Source organism: Sarcophilus harrisii, chromosome 3 (assembly GCF_902635505.1).
Source record: "Sarcophilus harrisii chromosome 3, mSarHar1.11, whole genome shotgun sequence".
In the NCBI taxonomy this organism is placed as follows: Eukaryota; Metazoa; Chordata; class Mammalia; order Dasyuromorphia; family Dasyuridae; genus Sarcophilus; species Sarcophilus harrisii.
Genome location: NC_045428.1, coordinates 440,310,172 through 440,332,615, shown reverse-complemented (window position 1 = coordinate 440,332,615; position 22,444 = coordinate 440,310,172). Strand labels below are relative to the sequence as shown.

Below are 22,444 nucleotides of genomic sequence, written 5' to 3'. Positions count from 1 at the left end.
TCGTGTTTAGAGATGAAGATGCAAGTTCCATAATAGGTAGAGGGAAATGGTCACCACTATTGTTTGAAGTGTGTTTTTCCATATGAATTTCCACTTTTCAAGAAATTCCAAAAGCCTGGAGAGGAATCAAAAACTGTTAATGTTCAAGCTTTTCCTTGACAAGATTGTTGCTCTGAAGGGGCCTTCTAGATCCTCTTCTTTAGAAGAAGAAAGAAGTGATATCAATAAAGCCAAGAATTACAAGATCAATAGTGATCAATAGTGATAGATTGGACCTTTCTGAGAATATCTACCTTCAGGAGAAGATCATATGCTTTGGTCCTTGCCCTCCCAAAGTCCAATAGACATTGACCATTTGATACCAGATATGGAGATATCCTGACCTTATTGAGTCTACATAACAAGAAGGGTATATCAGCAGCAGATACAAATATCATGGTCATATATATGGTCTCCATTTCATAAAATATCGGTTAACTTCAAGCATTAGGCCTTGTTGAGGCTACTCAGAATTTTTTAAAAGTTTGATCTTTAGAGAAACTAAGTTGTTTTTTAAATTTTTTCATCCTATGTGGTAGGTGAAAGGAAAGAAAACAAATTGTGTAAGGATAGGAATAAAACCTTTACTAAGCACTTACTATGGGCAAAGCACAATGCAAAATGCTGGAGATAAAAATGGAAAAGTAATGGGCCGATGGATGGATGGGGAAATGTTCAGAGGTCTTAAATTTTATAATCTAAATCTAAATCACTTCACAAAATCAAGCAACAAATATTTATTGAGTTTTGGGGGAATCATATATTTAGAATTGGAATGAACTTTAGAAGTTATCTAGTGCCCTTTGGCTCTGCAGTCCTGCTTTGTCTCAACTGTGAGGAAATTGAGGTAACCTTTGTTTCCTTAGGCAGCTAGGTGGCTTTGTGGATAGAATACTGGATCTCACAGGAGGAAGAACTGAGTTCAAATTCAGCCTCAGACACTTATTAGCTGTGTGAGCATGGACAAGTCACTTAACCCTATTTGCCTCAGTTTCCTCATCTATAAGATGAGTTGGAGAAGGAAATGGCAAAGAACTCCAAGAAAACTCCAAATTTGGTCAGGAATAGTTGGATACAAATGAAAAACAAAAATATAAGTGGTGGTCCCTGCCTCTGAGGGCTTTATAATCTTGTTGGACAGACAAAGCTGACACAACTGGTCAGACTACATCTGGAGTATTATGTTCAGTTTGGGATTGACTGAGTCAGATAACACTTATTAATTATGTGCTAGACGCCAGGTAATGTGTTAAGTTCCAGGGAATCAGAGTAAATTAAAATCAGTCCCTGTTCTCAAAGAGTTCACTCACTGTCTAGTGAAGGGAAACAGCATGCAATCAACTGTATACAAATAAGATAAAGATAGGATAAATTGGAAGGAATCATCAGAGGGGAGGTAATAGCATTAAAGGGGATTGGGAAAACCTTCTCAAAAAAAGTGGAACTTAGCTAGGAAGTGGAGAAGAGGAGAAGAACTTTGCAGATTTGGGAGACAAGCAGTGAAAAATTCCAGAAATGTCACAGTTTTGGAAGGATATTGATAATGACAGAGAATAAAGAGGATATCTAGGGTGGTAAGATGATTGGAGACTATGACAAAAAAAAATGAGAATATTTAGCCTGGAGAAGAGAAGACTGGGGAGAACATGGTAAGCTGGCTTCAAGTGGAAAAGAGAGATCAGGCTTGTTTTGCTTAAATCCAGGAGGATGGAATTAGGAGCATTGGGTCAATATTAGAGATTTTGCCTTATTATAAGGGAAAAAAAATCTCCCAACAAATTAAAATTATGTCAAAGTATAATGTGCTTCCTTGGCAGGTAATAGTTTCTCTTTTGCTGAACATTCTCAAGTGGATGTAGTCCAGTCCCTTGGCAGTTATATTGCCGAGGGAATTTTTGTTCAGTTGTGAGTTGCACAAAATGGTATATGAGTTCTTTTATCTCTGAGATCTTCTAATGACTTTTTAATGGCAAGCAGCACCAATTTTTAGCTCTGCATCTCCAGTAAGCAAATATATAATCAACAGAGATCAAAACCAACATAGTCATACTTTAGTAAGAGAGGCAGTTTGATGCAGTGGGTAGAGAGTTGGGTTCAAATTCTATCTGTGACACATTTACAAGGAATGTGAAGTCACATTCCTTGGGCAAATCATTCAATTTCTGTGTCTGCAGACAACTCCCTAAGACAGCAAATTGTAAAACTGTTATTGCCTCTCTGCTTAGGTAGGAGGAATGTCCTATCCAAACAAGTAAACAAAAAGCTTCAGTAAGAAATTGGAGTGTGTGTATGTATATGTATGTGTATATATGTATGTGTGGATATGTGTTTGAAAAAATACACACAAATCCCATAAAGTCAAGGGTTAGATCAAAGAACTGAATTTGAAAATAGAGAATGTAGGAGTAAATTACTTTCCTGGAACTTAGAGCATAACTTCATTACAGGAATAAGAAATGAGGGAGAAAATTGAAAAACTCAAAAGAAACTAGAAAGATTTTTTTGAATTTTTATAACCAGTTTTATTCAGATGAGGTTTGAGAACTGCAAGACAAAATCAAAAGAAATGTAAATTAACACATTTGTTTGGGTTTGAAGTTTCATTTGGCACTGAAAACATTTTAACTTAAAAGAAGTCTTCCTGGTAAACAAAATGTAAATTTGCAATAACCAGCTTATTTTTAAAGGAGAGGGGAAAAATGAATGAACAGTAAGGAAATCTGCTCTCTAACACACTAATGTCTGGTTTGAAGATGACAAGTACCATCTGAAATGTGCAGACGTACCACAGTCCCTGAAAACTTTCTGAAAACCGGATAAAATAGGATTACCGCCATCTGATCTGGAAGAACAACCATTTAGCAAGAATAATTGTTGAATTATTTATGTATGTTTCTCTCATACTACTGAGGATCTGTTAGGCATTTTTATTTTAATTTTGCTGGTACTTTTAAAATTATCTTCAGGCCCCAGAGACCAGTTGGCAATGTGGACAGAAGACCAGAGGCATTTGAGACAGGAAGAACTAGATTTAGGTCCTCCCTTTCACATAGACTATGGGACCTGGGGCAAGTCCTTTAACATCTTAGAGCTACCAGGCATTTCTCCAGTTAAAAGAAGGGATTTCCACACCAGAAATAGCCTACATAGATAAAGACAGAGTGTTGTAGTGGAAATTTTAATGGATTTGAAATGAGTGATACTGGGTTCAGATCTGAACTTGTTGTTCATTCATTACCCATATGATCTGATATATTATTTAATCTCATGAGTCCTCAGTGTTCATCTCTGTCAAATGAAATGCTCTTCTAGCTTTAAATTCTGTGATTTTCCTAAATCATACACCTAATTCCTTCATACTTTGCTACCTCCCACCCCTTCTCTCCTCCCTGACATACACAATGAACAAAATAATAAAAGATAAAATGATACTAGAATCTTTGAATTTTCCTCCAAATAATCTCTCTGGGTTTTGTGATATTATTATGATCTGGTTTTCCTCTTACCTTATCTGTTCTTTCTTTCTTTCTTTCTTTTTTCTTCAGGCAACTGGGGTCACACAGCTAGTAACTGTTAAGTGTCTGAAATCAGATTTGAACTCAGAACCTCCTAACTCCATCTGAGCTATCCCCTGCCCACTCCTTCTCAATCTTTCTTGCTGGCTAATCTTTGACCTCATATCCCCTCACTGAAAATGTGCTAGGTTCAGTCCTGTATGTTCTTCACTTATCTCTCTTTCTAGTCTCTCTTTGGGTGACCCCATCAGTTGTGTGGCTTTAATTAATTGGTTGTTGTCCTTAATTTTCGAAGAAGACCAAAATGACTTCACTATGTTAGAGTTGAGTTACAGTGTGTCTAATTGTGGCTGATCAGATCAATACAAGCTCAGAATATTACTGTTCTGTAAGAAATGACCAACAGGATGATTTCAGAAAGGCCTGGAGAGACTTACACGAACTGATGCTGAGTGAAATGAGCAGGACCAAGAGATCATTATATACTTCAACAACAATACTAGATGATGACCAGTTCTGATGGATCAGGCCATCCTCAGCAACGAGATCAACCAAATCATTTCTAATGGAGCAGCAATGAACTGAGCTAGCTATGCCCAGAAAAATAACTCTGGGAGAGGACTAAAAACCATTACATTAAATTCCCAATCCCTATATTTATGCACACATGCATTTTTGATTTCCTTCACAAGCTAATTGTACAATAATTCAGAGTCTGATTCTTTTTGTACAGCAAAATAATGTTTTGGTCATGTATACTTATTGTGTATCTAAGTTAATATTTTAATATATTTAACATCTACTGGTCATCCTGCCATTTAGGGGAGGGGGTGGGGGGGGTGAGGTGAAAAATTGGAACAAGAGGTTTGGCAATTGTTAATGCTGTAAAGTTACCCATGTATAAATCCTGTAAATAAAAGGCTATTAAATAAAAAAATTTAAAAAAAAATACAAGCTCAGAATGCTCTACCACAGGTTAGATACAAATAAACCATGTGACTATTTGGGGTGGATTTTCTAAATTTGAGCATTCTTCAATTCTGCTTTGCTTATAGAATACTGCACCTTCTTGGATGAGGGCATGCCATGTTGGTCCATCCTGTGCTAGTGTCTTCCATGTCCCAAGACATGTCTTCCATGTCTTCCACAATCAATTCTAAAGTTCTTAAAAGAGACTTTGAGAGTGTCCTTGTATTGCCTTTTCTGACCATCTTGTGATATGTGAGTTCTCCACAAAATCATATTTTTGCCAAGTGTATATTGGGCATTCAAAAATGTGGCCAGCCACATTATCTGTTGTGCTCTCTGCAGTAGAATTTGAATCCTTGGCAGTTCAGTTCAAGAAAAGATCCCAGTGCCTGGTCAGCTCTTAGCAGATGAGTCCCAGGTCTATATATCTAACTCCAGTCTCCCTCTTGAGTTACAGACTCACATCATCAACTGAGTTTTAGACATGTAAGACTAGATGTAGAGATATCTCAAACTCACCATGCCCAAAACAGAACGTAATACTCTTCCTCCTCAAACCTTTCCCTCTTCAAGACTTCCCTGTTTCTGCTGAAGATACCTCTATTCTTCCAGGTTCCTATGTAATTTTTGTACATATTATCACTTACTCCTCTGCCTCCCTCACTTATCTAACCAGTTGCCATTTGTATTAGATTTATCATATTTGACTTCTTTCTACCTATGCAGGGATCTTAGTACAAGCACCCACTGTGTTGCCCACATTACTGCAATGATTTCCCAAGGAGTCTCCTCTTCCCACTCCAGTCTGTCCTATAGACTGTCAAAGTAATTTTCCTTAAGGAAATCACAGATCTGAGCATGTCACTTCTTTACTTTAATAAACTTCCGTAGCCCCTATTACCTATAGAATAAGCTTTTAAAATTCTTCACAATCTGGCTCCAACCAATCTTTTCAATCTCATTGTGCATTAATTCCTTCTGCCCTCTTTGACTCATTCAAATCAGTCTCCTCACTTAAGCACTTGTGTGGCATCCTATCTCTGGTTTCCATCCCTTTGTACTGGCTCTCCCGCCATTCCTAGAATGCATTTGCTTCTCACCTCTGCCTTATAGAATCCTTCTCTTCCTTCAAGACTCAATTTTCAAGTACCACCTTCTCTGAGAAATCTTTCCTAATCTTTTCCCCCCTACAGTAACTAATATCAGTTTCCTCTGACTACCTTTCATTTATCTATTTTGTATTTATTCTCCTTTTATTTATTCTGCATATATTCATATATGTCCTTCTTCTAAAAACAGCTACAAATACAGAATGTTAGACCTGGAATCAAGAAGATCTGAGTTCAAATTATGTCTCAGATACATCCTAACCCTATAACCCTGAGTCAGTCCCTTAGCCTCTGCCTGCCTCAGTTTCCTTAACTAAAAATAATAATAATAATAATAGTAAAAAACATCTAACTCCCAGCATTGTTGTGAGGATCAAATGAGATAATAGCAAAGTGTTGACTCTTTTCAACAATGAGGTGATCCAGGCCAGTTCCAACAGACTTGTGATGGAGAAATCCACCTGCATCCAGAGGGAGAACTGTGGGGACTAAGTGTGGATCACAACATGGTATTTTTCACCTTTATTGTTGTTTGTTTACTTGTTTTTTTTCTCTAATTTTTTTTCCTTTTTGATCTGATTTTTCTTGTGCAGCATGATAAAAATAGAAATATATTTAGAAGAATTGCACATGGTTAACCTATATTGGATTACTTGCTGACTGGGGGAGGAGGAAAAGAAGGGAAGGAGAAAAATATGGAACACAAACTATCTTTGCATGTATTTTGAAAAATAAAAAGGTATTATGAAAAATAAAAACAAAAAATAGTTGCAAAGTGCTTATATATATACATATATATATATATATATATATATATAGCATATAATATTTTTTTTTCCTTCCTTCTTGTATTCTCCCATTAGGATGTTCCTTGAGAGGAGGGATTATTTCATTCTTTCATTTAAATCCCTACCTCTTAAAAAGCTACTGGCACATAGTACAGATTTAATAAACACCTATTAATTGATTAATTGATCTTGGAGACTATCTAGTCCTCCCCAAATTTTAACAGGAATTCACCTTCACAATTAAAAAGTGGTCATTCCAACTTGGCTTGAAGACATCCAGTGAGGGGAAATCCATTAGGACTTGAGCTATTCCATTGACCTTTGGATTGACCTTTCCAGCAATTAGAACACATCTAAATCTGCCTCTTGTCAACTTCTTTCTTTACCTCCTACCTCTTCCTTCCTCAAGGCTAATTTCTGTCTACATAATGGCCAGAAAATATTTGAAGATAACCATCATATCTAAATGCTAAGTGCTTATTAAATCATCTCCTAGTTTTCTCTCCTCAAAGCCCTCAGTCTTTTCTTCTCTAGCCTCATTTGAGTTTTTTTGGTCAAAGATACTGGGATAGTTTGTCATTTCCTTCTCCAACTTATTTTACAGACCAGTAACTGAGGCAAACAGTCACTTAACTTGCCTATACTCAGTAAGTGTCTGAGGCTGGATTTGAACTCAGGAAGAGAAGTATTCATGACTCAAATCAAGCATTCTCTCTGCTGCATTCACAATTTCTTTAACACATCCTCATAATATTTAGTTATGGTTGACTTTCACTTCAAATTAAAAAAAAACACAACTGTTCATATCGTGTATTCAATTCAAGATGCAGTTATTAAGTATGTGCAAAGCACTATTACTAGATACTGAGGGAGTCCTCAGGGAACTTACACTCTAAAGGAATAAGAAGACACAAAAATGAGATTGAATGCAGTAAATGCAAATGGAATTCTAGATAAAGTCCTATGAAAAAATCTGAACAGATTATGATCAGTGTCAGCTGGGGGTGTCAGAGAGGGCTTCAAGGAAGAAGTGGCCTAAAGTTCATGTAAATGGGACCTTCTATGTTAGGCTCCAAATTGTGAATATGGAAGTAAGAGGAGGAAATGGATTAAGTCTAGTTTGATAAGAACAGAAAGTACATGAAGGGAAACAATTTAAGACTGACTGAAAAGGTAGATTAATAATACTGAACAAGGCATTGCATGCCCAGAATTAGCATTAATATTTTATTCAGTAGGCAATGGGGAGCCATGGCTTTTAAAAACATTTAAATATCAGTTTTAAAAACAAGAATTCAGTTTTGATTATAATAAATGTGTCAGTACATGGTGAATTTAGTTCATTGTTCAATACATCCAGTAGTGCCATTTCTATTAAATCAGAAGTAATTCCAATTCTAATACTCACAAAGCATGTGAATAGTCAATATATCTCAAATTTTTCATAAGATTGTTAGATTTTAAGTATGAGATAGATGACTTAAAAACTGGTACAATCTTTAATTGCTAGAATTATGTAAGGTTATATCAAAAAAGGAATGACTGATTTCCTCTGAAGGTCTCCTTCTCTCTATTTCTGCCTCATCTTTCTTCCTGGCTTCCTTCAAGTTCCAGATAAAAATCCCACCTTTTAGCGATTAGCTTCATTTTTAATTCTAGTGCCTTCTCTCTGAGATTATCACCAATTTATCATGTATGTCTGTATACATGTCTATATGTTCATATCTTATATGAACATAGTTACTTGCATATTGTTTCTATTATTATACTGTGAGTTCCTTGAGAAACTGTTTTTACCCCTCTTTGTGTGGATAGTATTTAGAACATAGCCTGACATAAAGTGGATATTTAAGTGCTTCTTGATTTGGCTAGCTTGATAATAGCATCTACCTCACAGGGTTGTTTGAATATAAAATTACATATGTTTGTGTGTGTGTGTATATATATATATATGTATATATATATAATGCTTTGCAAACTTTAAAACTGAATGCAGACTGAAGCATGCTTCTCCCCTCACTTTCATTCTTTTTTTAATTCAAGTCTTCTTATACAAAATGACTAGTATGGAATGTTTTACATGATTGCACATATATAAATTATATTGGATTTTTACCATTTGGAAGGGAGAGAGGCAGAGATAGGATTTGGAACTCAAAACTTTTTTTAAAATGTTTTAGCATATATTGAGGAAAAAATAAAATATTCTATCAAAATCCCCTACAACACCAATATGGCCTACTATTATTATTTATGGTGACTAGACTCAATTTCAAATTCTAGAAAGCAGACTGGACTTGCCAGTTCTGGAAAAATTTACTGTTGAGTTATCTATTGTGGCTGTGATAATGGAGTATCTGAACCGTCTCATAAAAGAATGCCTTTTACCTACAAATAAAATAGCTTTGCTTTCTAAGTACCATAAAATCAGAGAGCTAATGGGGGCATTTAAAGTTTACCTTAAAGATTATTTAATACAGCCTCCTTATTTTACAGATGAGGAAAATGAGGACCCTCAGAGAGATCTACAATCTGTCTGATATTCTTTCCACTAGACTTAACTTAAAAAAAAAAAAAAACACAAACCCAATAACAAAACAATAAGTTTTTAAATCACCAACACCTGTTCCTACAGTTTTATTTTTTAAAAAAATAAAAGAACCAATGGCTGAAGAAAGGCAGTACAGATTGGTAAAGTTCATTTAAGTTCATATGCTTTTGTCTTAATTCTTCCCTGGTCCGTGAAAACAAAGCCATTGTGTTTAAGAGGCTAAGTGGGGGAATACAAGTCTTTTTCTACCGTCTCTCTCCTAGAAGTTCCAGCTCATTTTCCTCAACTTCAAGATTCTTCTAAGAGCTGAAGTCGAAGAAAGAGTCTCACTCTTTCTCTACGTGTGTGGGGATTTCTTGGAGGAAGGAGGGAGAGAGGAAGGGAAGGAGACTGAAACGCATGCGCGCTTGTGAGAGCCAAGTGCCTATAATAAGAGAGCAAGCGAAAGGGGCAGTGAGCGCGAGCCGGAGTTGTGCAGTGGAAAGAAGCCGAGGGGAATGTGCGAGCAGCTGCCAGACGTCTCCCCAGCCTCCGCTGCCACCGTCCACTACCTCTCTCCAGTGCGTGGCTTCTCCTAGTGTCCGGAAAAAGGACAGGAAAATAAAAGGGGCAGTGTTGGGGATCCGGGAAGCCGCAAGAAGAAGGAGTGGTTCTAGTGGAGAGATTGCAGCGCTGTGCAGCCTGGTGGGAGCTCCCATCGGCCTGCAATTGGGAGAAGGGAGCAAGCCCTGGAGCTGCTCCCAGCGGCGGCAGGAGTACCCCCATCCCAGCCAGCGGCACCGGCACCGGCACCGGCACCGGCACCGGCACCAGCACCAGCAGCTCACGAGGCGAAGAGGCTCAGCCGGCCAAATTAGCCGAGACTAGGACGACAGGAGGCAGCCGCCACTCTCCTCTGCTCCCGGAGCCAGACACGAGCTGTTCCTGAAGCTGGTCTGGGGGTCTCCGGCTTCTTTCGGCAGAGGGCTTGTTGGTATTGGTGGGGGAGGTGCTTTTTTTCAGCGGGGTCTTCGGACTGAGTCTCCAGGCATTTCATATCTGCCCTCCATGGTACACTGGGCTGCACCGCAGGAAGGGTTTCCTTGCACAGCGCGAGTTTTTCAACGTGAACCACGCGGACAAAGTTTGGAAATGGGGAGGGAGAAATTGAGGAGCCGCCGCACTTGCTGTTGCACTTGCTTGTAACAAGCGCCCTCAACACCCCCTAGCCCACCTCCCTTGCGCGCTCTCCTCTCCTTTCTATCCCCTGATCTCTGTTGCCGAGGGGTATAAAGCGGGTCCCGCCTCGCCTGTCACCCTGGAATCTGACTGCTGGTGTCCCTCGGGAGTGTAATTAATTGGCCCAGTGGAAAGGGCGTGGGCCCCGGGAAAGGAACTCCCTGGGTGCTTCTGTTGGCTTTTGGGGGGCGTATACTCGGTGGGATGTCCGTGGAGTTGACGCTTGCTTGGGAACACCTCTAAGAGCCATCACTCCCCGCCACCATAGTGGGGTCGTCCCCGCAGTTCCTCTGACTTGCCACAGGAACTACTACAGCCTGGGAGCCACCAGGCTTCCATTCTCTCAGACCCCTGAAAGCTCCTGCCCAACTACTCTCCACCGCGACTGTACCGTTAGGACGCTGGAGAATGTGGGGATGATGGCTTAGGAGCCGCCTTCTCCATCAAATCTTCGATCACCCTCGTTCCATTTCCTCTGGACTGGAGGGGAAAGAAGGGTGCTGACCGCATGGAAAGGGGCAAGCTCCGCCAGGACTTCTTCTGAACCCGCTTTGTGACTGTCCCTTCTACTCAGGCCCGGGATCTTTGTCAGAGCCCCGGGTCCGGGCGCTAACCGGCATAAGTGTCCCCACGGGGTCCCTCCGCCCACTGGAGCCCAAGCTCCGGGTGGTGCCATGTGGGGCGGCCGTCTGTGGTGCTGCTCGTCCTCCTCCTCGCCCCCCACCCTCCTGCAGCTGCTGCTGGCGGCGCTGCTGGCGGCAGGGGCGCGGGCCAGCGGGGAGTACTGCCACGGCTGGCTGGACGCGCAGGGCGTCTGGCGGATCGGCTTCCAGTGTCCCGAGCGCTTCGACGGCGGCGATGCTACCATCTGCTGCGGCAGCTGCGCCTTGCGCTACTGCTGCTCCAGCGCCGACGCGCGGCTGGACCAGGGCGGCTGCGACAACGACCGCCAGCAGGGGGGTAGCGAGCCGGGCCGCTCGGACAAAGACAGCCCCGACGGCGCCGCAGGTAAGCCGCGGGGACGGGCCCTGGGCGGGGCGGGGGGCTAGCGGGTTGGTTGGGTGAGGACCTGGCTAAATTTGGTCCCCTGAGAGCCGCACTAGGGCCCTGGACTAGATGGGACTTGGGCAGAAAGACCTAGCTGGCTGACCCGGGTGGGGGCAGAGCTGGAGGGATGGACCTCCGGACCCGACAGTTGGTTCTAGTCCTGCAGCCGGCAGGAGCTAGCTGAAGTCTGGCGAGGCACCCCGCCTTTTCGGCCCCTAGTTGCGTCATCCGTGTAAAAGTAGTGAGTTGCAGTAAATCATTCCTGCTGCTAAGGATGTTGTGACTTGGCCCTCGATTTTAAAGAGAAACCTGAACCCCTATCACTGTGGAGCTTCCTTGAAGAAATCTTTCCTTTACCTTCCTTATCTCCTCCATCCTCCTCCTTTTCCTCTCTCCCTGACACTGACATACTTCTATCTTTCCCCCCCCCCCCCATCTTCTTGGAAGGTCCCCAGAAGATGCTTCCTGACACGGGATCAGTTTCACCCTATTTGAGGCTAAAGAGTTGATTAAAGTATTTCTTGCAGAAGAACCCATCCAAGTTTTTGCACCATTTTCTATTCCAGGCCAGCTATTCCCCCTCCCCCTACACAGAGACTTCTCCCGTCTTCCTCTCCAATTAAGTGAATTAAATTGTGAGGGAAAATAGGAAAGGTGGAGTAAATAGCAGTGAATCTAAACAGTAACTTAACTCCTTTCCCAGGCTGGGCCATGTGCCTGACAATGTCAGGTACTGCTCCACCCCCACCCTTTGGTGAGAAACCTGTTAGCTCTCCCCTCTGCAGGAAGGGGGCCCTGCTGGACTTTCCAGTGGGTCAGGCTGTTCCTCCTCCACACAATGAGGGGTTTGGATTAGGTAAACAAAATTTAAACTTCCACCTCTTAGGACTTTCTCTAGTGCTGTAATCGGACCGGAGACAACTAAGTGGAAGTTTCTTGAATATGAATTGAATGGCCTTCACTTCTCCCCTGCCCTGGCCCCAGGGCTCCAATGTTCTGCAACACCCATTTCCCTTCCTCCTTGTATGCTGGCAAGGATAGCTGGCACCTGCACCTGAAACTGAATTGTGTTGCATCAGATGCCTGGCCAAATTGCCTGAGCCCCTGCAGAAAATGTTTAACTTTTTGTCTTTATGGCTTTAAAAAAAATTTTCCTTTTAAAAGCTCTGTTCTTCTGAGACATTCTCTCCTTCCCCCTCTCCCCCCCTCCCTATTTATCCCAGGTTCACCTTCTTGAGAGTGTGTCCTGGAAGGAGTAGGATACTAGAGACTGAGTATTCTAGGCATAGGGGCAGATGGCAAACATTTCATCAAGGTCAACTCTCCTATGAAGCTGAGTAGTTTATTTTAACAAGGGAACTTAGAGCACCCTTCATTTCATTCTGCTCCATTCTATTTCTCTGTATCTTGAACTCACAGGAGACTATAAATTGCCTGAGATGCATTATGAGGGGCAAAGAGCTGTTTCCTGTGACTGTAAGAAAAGAGCTGTAAACTCCACTGCTTTTCAGTCAAGCATTTTATTACTCATGCTACTAACCATTGTTCTGCCTCCTGTCTGAAGGGAGGAGAGGAGAATATACTGTTGGAAAATGTCTCAATTTAAAATGCCAACTCAGCTTTGCGCGCGCGCGCACGCACACACACACACACACACACACACAATAAATAAAAGGAGATCTCTTGGGACAAATCCCTTCACAACAGAGTTGCTTCCCAACTCTGCAGGAAAGCTTGTCAAAATTATAAAGATGCTGACATGTGCATTTTGGGGACTTCACTGCACTTTACAAAGCTTTGTTCTAAAAAAAAAATTATGCTTCACTAAATTTATTTCGCACCAATACTGTCCTATCTTGTCTAATTAAATGGTACCAGGACTCTTGGGAGCACTGTATTAATTATCCCTACATGCTGGTATGCAAGTCCAATTAAAATTCCTTGAAAGTGAACAATTATTATTTTTTTTTAAAGTGAGTAACACTTCATTACTTCTGACAAGGTCTTAGGATAATGTGTGTGTGTGTTTGTAGATTTAAAGTATACTAGATATTTAACCATTTGATAATATATAAGGCTAGATTTCTTTAGAGGAATGCAAAAATTTAAGAAAGGTTAATAAAAAATCCAGCATCTTGCTACAAAACATTCTGACTAATTCCAACAGTTAGAACAGATTTATTTTTGGATAACTTTGGTGTAGCCAATTCTATAGCACCTTTTAGGACTCAAAAAATAAATCATCCCTTTGGGCTAAATTTTCATCATGAAAAACAAACTTAGGTCTAGGTGATTCTATAAGGTGTTATATTTTAGTATCTTTGACTCTAGGTATTTCAGAAGTCATTAAGAACAATATTTAGAAGCGTTGTTTAATTTGAGTGAATTTAGTCTGTTCCCTCAGTGCCAAGGAATTTGGCTCATTCATTCAATGAATGTTTATTGTTTATTTAGCTCTTACTAGATGCATGGTGTTGTAGAGGAATATAGATAAGTATGAAAGACAGTCCTTGGCCTCTAAGAGTGTGTAATCTAATAGAAAGATGTCTATAATCACTACAGTATGGGATAAGTGTTATGAGTGACTCAGATGAGGAGGAACTCAGTGGACTCATCAAGAGTTTTTTTCCTCTTCCCTTTATGTTTTCCACATGAAAAACAATTGATAAATAGTTCCAGTATTTCAAGATTTCCAAAAGATTCACTGCTTGTGAAAATAATTTTTAAAAAGAAAAAACCCTGATCCTGAATGTTAGTTTTAAATCAAAATCTTGATTTTCAGAAGTTATTTTATATTGGAGGATGAATCTAACTTGTCAGAATTCATACTGTTTGTTTTATTTTATGATAGTTTCTTCCATTTTCTGGGAGCTCCCTATGATCCCCTGGTATCAGTTCACTTTTTATATTTTCTTGGCCTGCTCATATCTCCATAAATTCTCTTTCCATTCCTCCAAAATTATCTGCTTTTCACCCATGTAGTCTCCCCTCCCCCCCTCCCCAGGCTTTTGCCTTTTGCCTGAAATAGCCTTTCTCCCTAGTCCACATACCAGGCTATATCCCTCCCCCATAACTAAGTTTATTTTATCAAGGAAATTTTCTAAGACATCTGATCATGATTTGGGACTTTTTATTTCTTCCTTTCTCTGTTGTGATAAAGATGCCTGAATTTCACTGTACTCATTCAGAAGTTATAATGGTTGATTTTGCGCTGAAGTTGACTTTGTACAGTCAGTGAAGAAAGTTTGCTATCCAGATAATATCAAAAAAAGAAGATTGCAGGGGACATACTTAATCTACTAAAGATTTACATTCTCAAAACTACTGTTGTTATTGTTTTCAGCCTTGTCCAACTCTCTGTGACCTCATTTGGAATTTTCTTAAAAACTAGACTAGTCTTCCATTTCCTTCTTGAGCTCATTTTACAGATGAGGAAAACTGAGGCAAAAAAGGGTTAAGTGACTTGCTCAGGGTCACATAGCTAGTGTTTGAATTTGGATTTGAACTCAGGTCTTCCTCAACCCAGACTTGGCATTCTATCTACTGTGCTACCTAGCCTCCCTCAAATATAAATATCCTTCAGGACTATATATATCCTTTAAGTTTGATTAGTCATGAGGATTTGTTCATTTTGTATAGTTGAAAATAATAAAATTATGTTTCCTTTAGAATTATCCTCTTCATATTTTCTATTAATCTAAACAAATTTTGCACCCACATTGCTCATGTTTTAGGGACTATATGATGTCTTTCTGAACTATTTTGATGTTTATTTGTTTATTAATCTGTGTTTGTAATAAATCTCAATTCCATAGCCCCTAGCTGAGGCTTAGTCATTTTAGGGGTCAGGAAGGGAATGAAAGTCAGAAAGAGTGGAGAACTCTTAAGCTATCAAGGGATGACCAAATCGTACCAGAACTTTAAGTGTTAGAGCTGGATAAACATTGTTTAAGAGGAGTCACAGTTTTCTGTCTGTATCCTTTCTTTAGTGCCCATCTATGTGCCCTTCCTCATCGTGGGGTCCGTGTTCGTTGCCTTTATCATCCTGGGGTCTTTAGTGGCCGCTTGCTGCTGCAGATGTTTGCGGCCCAAGCAGGAACCCCAGCAGAGCAGAGCCCCTGGAGGGAACCGACTGATGGAGACCATCCCCATGATTCCAAGTGCCAGCACTTCTCGTGGATCCTCCTCCCGTCAGTCAAGCACCGCTGCCAGCTCAAGTTCCAGTGCCAATTCGGGTGCCAGAGCTCCCCCAACAAGGTCACAGACCAACTGCTGTTTGCCAGAAGGGACCATGAATAATGTATATGTCAACATGCCAACTAATTTCTCAGTCTTGAACTGTCAGCAGGCTACCCAGATTGTGCCCCACCAAGGGCAGTACCTGCACCCCCAGTATGTGGGCTACACGGTACAACATGACTCCATGCCCATGACACCTGTGCCGCCCTTCCTGGACGGGCTGCAGACTGGATACAGGCAAATTCAGTCCCCTTATCCCCATGGCAGTAGTGAACAGAAGATGTACCCAGCAGTGACTGTGTAAACTCACGGACCATAAAACTGGCTTTCAGTACCTAAGATGAACAGGCAAGAAATACTTTGGGAATGAATCCACATATGGGGAAAAAGTCACTAAATGGAAGTCTTTGAATGTGGGATGGCATTTTTTTTTTCGGAAAGCATTTCTTTTTGAGGGGTTCATTTGCTCCAAACACTATGACAGTAGCTCTCAATTAACATGTCCAGATATGTTTCATTCCAGTGCATGATTTTTATTGGGGAAAAAAAAGATTATGTTGAAGATGTACATGTGTTTTTGATAACTGTGTGTGTGTGTGTGTGTGTGTGTGTGTGTGTGTGTGTGTGTGTATGAAGAGAAATGCTTGAGCCAACAAGTGCCCTTTAGGTACAGTAGTCAAAAGAATTTTGTAAGTTGCTAGAGTAAGGTGGCTTCTTTTTCTCCCCCACTCCTGCCCGTTCACTTGTACAAGATCATGATATTTGTTACCTCTTTTTCTTTTTGACTATTTTTAGACAATCAATTTGGCAGTGGAAGACAAAATAATGCAATTATAAATGAAACTGTCCATTGGATCTCAGCATTTCCCAGGCACATCTTAGTTTCAATGTAAAATTATGTATTTTGTCTAGTTTTGTGATTGTGAAAAGCTCCTTTATTTATGTAATAATCTTATGACAAAATGGTTTTTTATGTACAAAAAAAAAAGTCGCCATTCATTGAAATATGGTATAGAGGCTTTACCAAGGAAGACTCTGGGGTTATTTTTAATCTTAAAGAAGGGTGGAGTAGCAATAAAACCATGAACTCTCTTCCTGATTGTATTTTAATCTGACTTTATCATAGCATCTAATAAGGTGCAAGACTTGATTATTCACCTTAATGATATTTTATGCTTTCAATTAAAAAAATCAGTTACTGCCATTCCGAGTTACTTTTTGCAATGGAAAGTTGTCCATCTTGGTATTTTGTTCTGCTTGGGTTTTCAGAGGCTGAATTCCTGGACAGTAGTAAGTGCATTTCAGCTATAGATGAAAAGGAGGGTCACTATTTCTGCCTAGACCTGGTGAGAATGACTTACTGTTTACATATGATCAACACAGATAAAATAAAATAAAAATTTACTTAATAGGACTTTTTTTTTTTTTTTTTTTTTTTTTTTTTTTGCCATAATCCAGATGTTGAGGGGAAAATATATACTATAGACTTAGGACCTTTGGCCAAAATTAGGATATCTAACAGCTATTGGAGAATAGGCAGATATATTATATACCCTTCAATGAAACTTTTCTGACATGGCTTACTATTTCCCATCATGAGTCCCATCAAGGACTCATATCAAGACAAAAGTTTACAAATATGCTAACTTTATTCAGTAAGGAAGTTAGGCATTTCTTGTTTTCTTCTCTCTTTCAGTCTCTCTGCAAGAAGCACCCCAGTCATTGCACATACCCAGATAAGGACCCTTGCTCTGATTTATGAAATTCAGGTGAATCTCATTGTATATTGTTTACGTAATAAAAAAAAAAAGTAAGTTAAGTATGTGGAAATTATTTTATTAGCTGGTGGAGACATAAGATTCTGATTGTTAATTAAAATTTTGTGAAGTGTGGTATTTTACATGTTTTATATATGTCATGGATAATGCAAGACTATGTCAGTATCTGGTATGATTTTAAAATTTCAAAAAAGGATTCCTAACTAAGATGTTTTTACAATTGAAGAAAAAAAATATTGTTTCTTAATAAATATTTTATGGTGTGAATTTATGGGGATGTTTGGGTTTTTTAAATCTCATTTACTCATTTTTTAAACAGTTCTCTGATTTGTTTTTTGGGATACATCTGTCAAACAATCTGGGAAAGATTGCTGAATAAACATTTGTGGTATATATTCCTGTCCTCTTGATAAGAATCTACTCTTAAATGTAATTGGCCACAGTAAAATTTTCAATCTAAACTATCAGAGGAAAGAAACTTTCTTTTCCATATTCTGTAGATCACACTGATCCAAAATTGTTTAAGTATTGTCAAATGGTCTTAGTAGATCATTTTGGATAGTGAATTTCTTCTACTGCACCTACATGGAAATCACAGCATTACAATTGGAAGAGACTCTTGTTAGAGATGATCTAATTCAGTCTCTTAGCCAGTTTGGGGATGTCCTCTATAAACTATAAACCTAGCCTATGCTTGAATTCTTGTAATGATGGAGAGTTCAGTCTCTTAAAAAAAAGCTGCCAATTTTCTTTCAGTTCATTGTTTTTTTTTTTTTTCCCTAGGAAAGGAGCACAGAGGGAAAGGGGAGAAAGAAAGTAATTTTGGTATCTCATCTAAGCAAATACTAAAGCAATTCCATTCTAGTTCTGAACTTAATATTATTTGTGTCAGGGTGTGCGTCTAAAAAGAAAGTCTCCTGGTGCTTTGGGGCTGCTGGTCCTCTACTGTGCAATAAGGTCAGGAGCAACCCTGCTTGGTGAGAACAAATTTGACCGTTTAAATGAAATAAATTCGATGGACAGAGTATAAAAAGGTACATAATTTTGGGAGGTGGATGGAGCAGGGATTTTTGCATCTCTCTATTGTGAAATATAGGAGACTTCCTCCTCCCTGACCCTTTCCAATTTACAAATTCAGGATCTGTTGTTCAAATGTGCACGGTATCTCCTGGTAACTCATCACAGAGTCAAGGGTCTCCTTTTCCCTGGTATTAGCCCATTTCCATTTCATTGTAGTAGAAAACTGGATTTGGCCTCCAAGAGGGTCTTAAGTTCAAAGCTTCAGTTTTGTTACCTGGAGCAAATTACAACCTTTCTGAGCTATCTAAACTTCCTCACCTGATAAATGGGGAAAATAACACAATTGTGGGGCTAATTACACAACTCGCACTTCTGACCTATTTACCTGTAATGTCCAGGCTAGCTTTCTTGGAAGACCTCTGGACAGCGTTGATCTCAGCAGGATAGTCAGGAATAGAGTCTAAAGTCTTTATTGTCTTTGTCAAGTCTGTCTCCTTCATAGTCTGTGTCTGTCACAGTCTGACCCAGTCTTGATCTTAGTGTAGGAGTGCAGGAGGCAGGAGAGCCACCAGGAAGATGATCATAGATGGAATTTCCAGTCCTCTCAGCCCTTAAATACCCTATTACAATTACATCATTCAGCATACTGAATATATGTGAAGTAGAGAACCATTACACCACCATGCTAAGTACTAAGTATATGTATACTAAAGAATCATCATCTCATCAATTCCACTGAATTAACACCTTATTGTAAGTATCCTTATTTCAAGTATACTTTTCCAGAGCTCTGGCCCTCTACATTTATCTTGATGTTAAGTGACCTAAATGTGCAAATTGTGACTGCCAGATACCCTAAGAGTTAAATATTTCCCAATTAAATTTTAATTTAAATTTAATTTAATAATGCATTTCATGCATTATATGGAGGACTTAAATCCTGATCTTTCTGGCTTGGAGGCAGGCTCTCTACAAAGAATCTTTTCATTATATAAATATATATATAAAATTTAATAAATATTTATTGTATGAACAAAATCTGCTCTACGAATTCTTTTTTTTTAGTAGGGAAGTCTCTTTAGGAAACCAAAATAAAATCAGAAGATTATTTGGTGAAAATCAAAAGGTTATTTTGTGATTTGCAGTTTTGTTTTAGGCTGTCCATTTCAACCTTTATTCTTATTGTTCAGTCATTTCAGTCATGTTTGACTCCTTGTGATCCCCATCTGGGTTTTTTTTTGGCAAAGATACTGGGGTGGTTTGCCATTTCATTCTCCAACTCTTTTTACAGATGAGGAAAGGGAGGCAAGCAAGATTAAATGACTTGTTTTTAAGTGTCTGATGCTGGACTTAATGCTTGGAATGCTATCCACTCTACCACCTAGCCATCCTGATACAAAGGATACAAATATCCTTTGAGATAATTTTGATTTCTGGTCCTTTGAGGGTTAAATCACTGCCCAAGGTCACATAAACATAAATGAAAACCTGAAATTTGGACCAGGTCCTCAAATTCTAATGCTAGTACTCACAGAAATAGAAAATCATATATCTGGAGCTAGAAATAACTTCAGATCCCATCTAGTCCCATGCTCTCACCTTACAAATGAGGCAACTGAGGTCCATTTTAAAGTCCAATTAAGAGTGTCAGGTTGATGCTGCCGAGGTCATATAGGTCATGCAATATTCCCAAGGTCCTTCTGACTCCAGGGCTGGTGTTCCATCCACTACCCCACTCGTGGATGCTTTTGGACCAATTCACTACTACTTTCTTATACAACTTTCCTAATATTTCTTTCCATTTCCCCAAAGCTTCTGTTGAAACATCTCACACAGCTTCTAATTAGATTATAATTTATTTTATGTTAGCTAAAATTTTGGTTGAGAGATGGATACTCTCCTAGTCTCATTAGCTACTTTTACATGATTATTAATCCCAGTGTCTATAGTTAGTTTCAATTTATTTTAGCAAACATTTGTCAACACCTACTGCTTTGGTGCTGGTTGAGATAGAAATCTAGGAAAGAAATGGTCTCTAACTTCATGAAATGCATTCTGAAAACTTCTGCTTCCAAAGTCATTGATCTTTCTATTATATTTATGACTTAAAGAATAATTGGAAATAAAATGTGCACATTTAAAATATGGAAATATGTTTAAAAGGATTGCACGTATTTAACCTATATCAGATTGCTAGCTGTCTTGGGGAAAGAAGAGGTAAGGAAGGAAGGGAGAAAAATACAGAACACAAAGTTTTACAGAATGTGTGTTGAAAACTATCTTTACATTTATTTGGGAAAATAAAATACTATTAAAAAAAAGGAAATGTAAGAAGAAAAGTCAGAGATTTTAAACACAGGAGACTAGTCTCACTGACAAAACATTAGGAAACATGTTTAGGGGAAGTTTAAACCAGGTTTTAATTGCAGAAGATGAATTTTTTTTAACTTTCCCCCAAATTTTTGGGCTGCATTTTGAATCTTGTAGCTCTTCTTATACCCTGACTAGTGATTAGCATAGCCTGAGATAGTAGGGAAGAATTGATCCCATAGCCTGTTATGGAAGGGAGAGTTGATCCCATCCCTGCATGGGACCTTGTCATCTCTCTGGAACTCAGTTTTCACATCAGCTAAAAGAAGGAATTAGATTAAGTCTAAGATCCTTTCTGCTTAAAATCTTTCAGTCCATTTTCAGAATAGGAAACTGAGTCCCATAGGAATGAATTTTCTTGCCTAGTTCAACCTGCTAATAAATGTCAGAATAAAGATTCAAATTAGTGTCTTCTGATCTCCTGGCCATTCCTGTTGGAAGAATACAATGTTTAGGACTTCCTCTGCTCTTGCTTATCTCTAGATGATATTCCGCTCAAAGGCAAGATATCTTGAATCTTTTGATGCTGAGGAAACAATTAGTTGTTTGTAGTTAAATGAGAAAACTGACCCATTAGTTTTCTGATTTTTGTTATTGGAAAAAATAAGAGTTTAATAAGGATTCCAGATTCCAAACACATGGGATGAATACATTTCAATTTTTTTTAAAAAAATTTAAAGCTGTTCTCCCCTTCTCTTTAGCTAAGCTAGCCTTCTAGTAGTCTGGGTTTTTGCAGAACCTTGCCAAATGCAACATTTCCCTACAAGGTTAACTTGAACTCATCTATTTAAAATTGGACACATTTGGTTGGATGATTTCCAGGATCCAGACGTTTGTGTCTTACTATTCAGGAAGTCTTTTGCCTTAGGGTAAGGGCTTAGCACCTGGGTCTTTTTCAGAATTACTGTCTCAAGATAACATGAAAAGCCTGGTGTTTGTTGTTTAGTTGCTTTTCATCCATGCCTGACTTTTTGTGACCCCATTTGGGGTTTTCTTGGTAAAGATACTAGGACAGTTTTCCATTTCCTTCTCTAATTCATTTTACAGATAAGGAAACTGAGGTAAACAGGGTCAAGTGACTTGTCCAGCATCACACAACTAGTAAGTGTTGGAGGCCAGAATTGAACTCGGGAAGATGACTCTTCCTGACTCCAGGTCTAGCACTTCATCCACTGCACCACTTAGCTCCCCAAAAAGCAGGGAAAAAAATTGCTAATATTTGAGAGAAGAGGCAGAGTGTTTGCCCACAAAATGAGGACCAAAGCAGATAGGATAGAAAAGGTGAAAGTGATCTTGGGAGCCAGGGAGCTGAAGGAGAAGAGGATGTCAAATTCCCTTAGTTCTTATTAGCTCTTAAACTAGTTCCCTTTTTCCTGTGTTTCTCAATTAATATATGTCAGCTTCAAGCATTTGGCAGCAACAACATAGAATTCATGTGTAAAATACCAATGACTAAAAATAAATGCTGTGACTTGATGCTTTGTTTGCTATTTGTTTGTGTTACTGTGGCTATAGGAAAAGGATTTTAAATTCAGATTGTGTCAGAAATTTAATAGTTTTATGATTCTGGGCAAATCATTTAATCACTCTGCCTCAGTTTCCTCATCTGTGAAATAAGGATAATAATAGTATCTGCCTACATAGGATTTTTATAAGGATCAGATGAAATAAATAATGCTAGTTATTATTATTAGGATGGTCTGTATTTTAAGTTCTTCATTCATTTATACTGGACCTCTCTCCCAGACTAGGCTGAATCAGAATTGACTTTAGTTTCTGTAAGGATAGTATTAACTGTCTT

At 39.1% G+C, this 22,444-nt stretch overlaps 1 protein-coding gene across 2 annotated transcripts; it reads left to right on the top strand.

Moving 5' to 3' along the window:
* The first annotated feature begins 9,408 nt into the window (after window positions 1-9,408).
* On the top strand, window positions 9,409-17,494 carry SHISA2 (shisa family member 2). 2 transcript variants are annotated; one of them, XM_031960780.1, is made up of 3 exons: window positions 9,409-11,197; window positions 15,226-15,823; window positions 17,172-17,494. In XM_031960780.1, the coding sequence occupies exons 1-2, from the start codon at window positions 10,864-10,866 to the stop codon at window positions 15,777-15,779; spliced, it is 888 nt and encodes a 295-aa protein (XP_031816640.1). In that variant the 5' UTR covers window positions 9,409-10,863; the 3' UTR covers window positions 15,780-15,823; window positions 17,172-17,494. The 2 variants fall into 2 exon arrangements, with proteins under 2 accessions (XP_031816640.1, XP_031816639.1); XM_031960779.1 differs by having other exon boundaries at window positions 15,226-17,494.
* The last annotated feature ends 4,950 nt before the right edge of the window (window positions 17,495-22,444 follow it).

What these genes read in the sequence shown, in the direction of transcription:
- SHISA2 (XM_031960780.1), top strand. Translation starts at nt 10,864, where the DNA reads ATGTGGGGCGGCCGTCTGTGGTGCTGCTCGTCCTCCTCCTCGCCCCCC. An exon ending in CAGCCCCGACGGCGCCGCAG is followed by an intron (nt 11,198 to 15,225) that starts GTAAGCCGCGGG and finishes TCCTTTCTTTAG; the next exon opens with TGCCCATCTATGTGCCCTTC.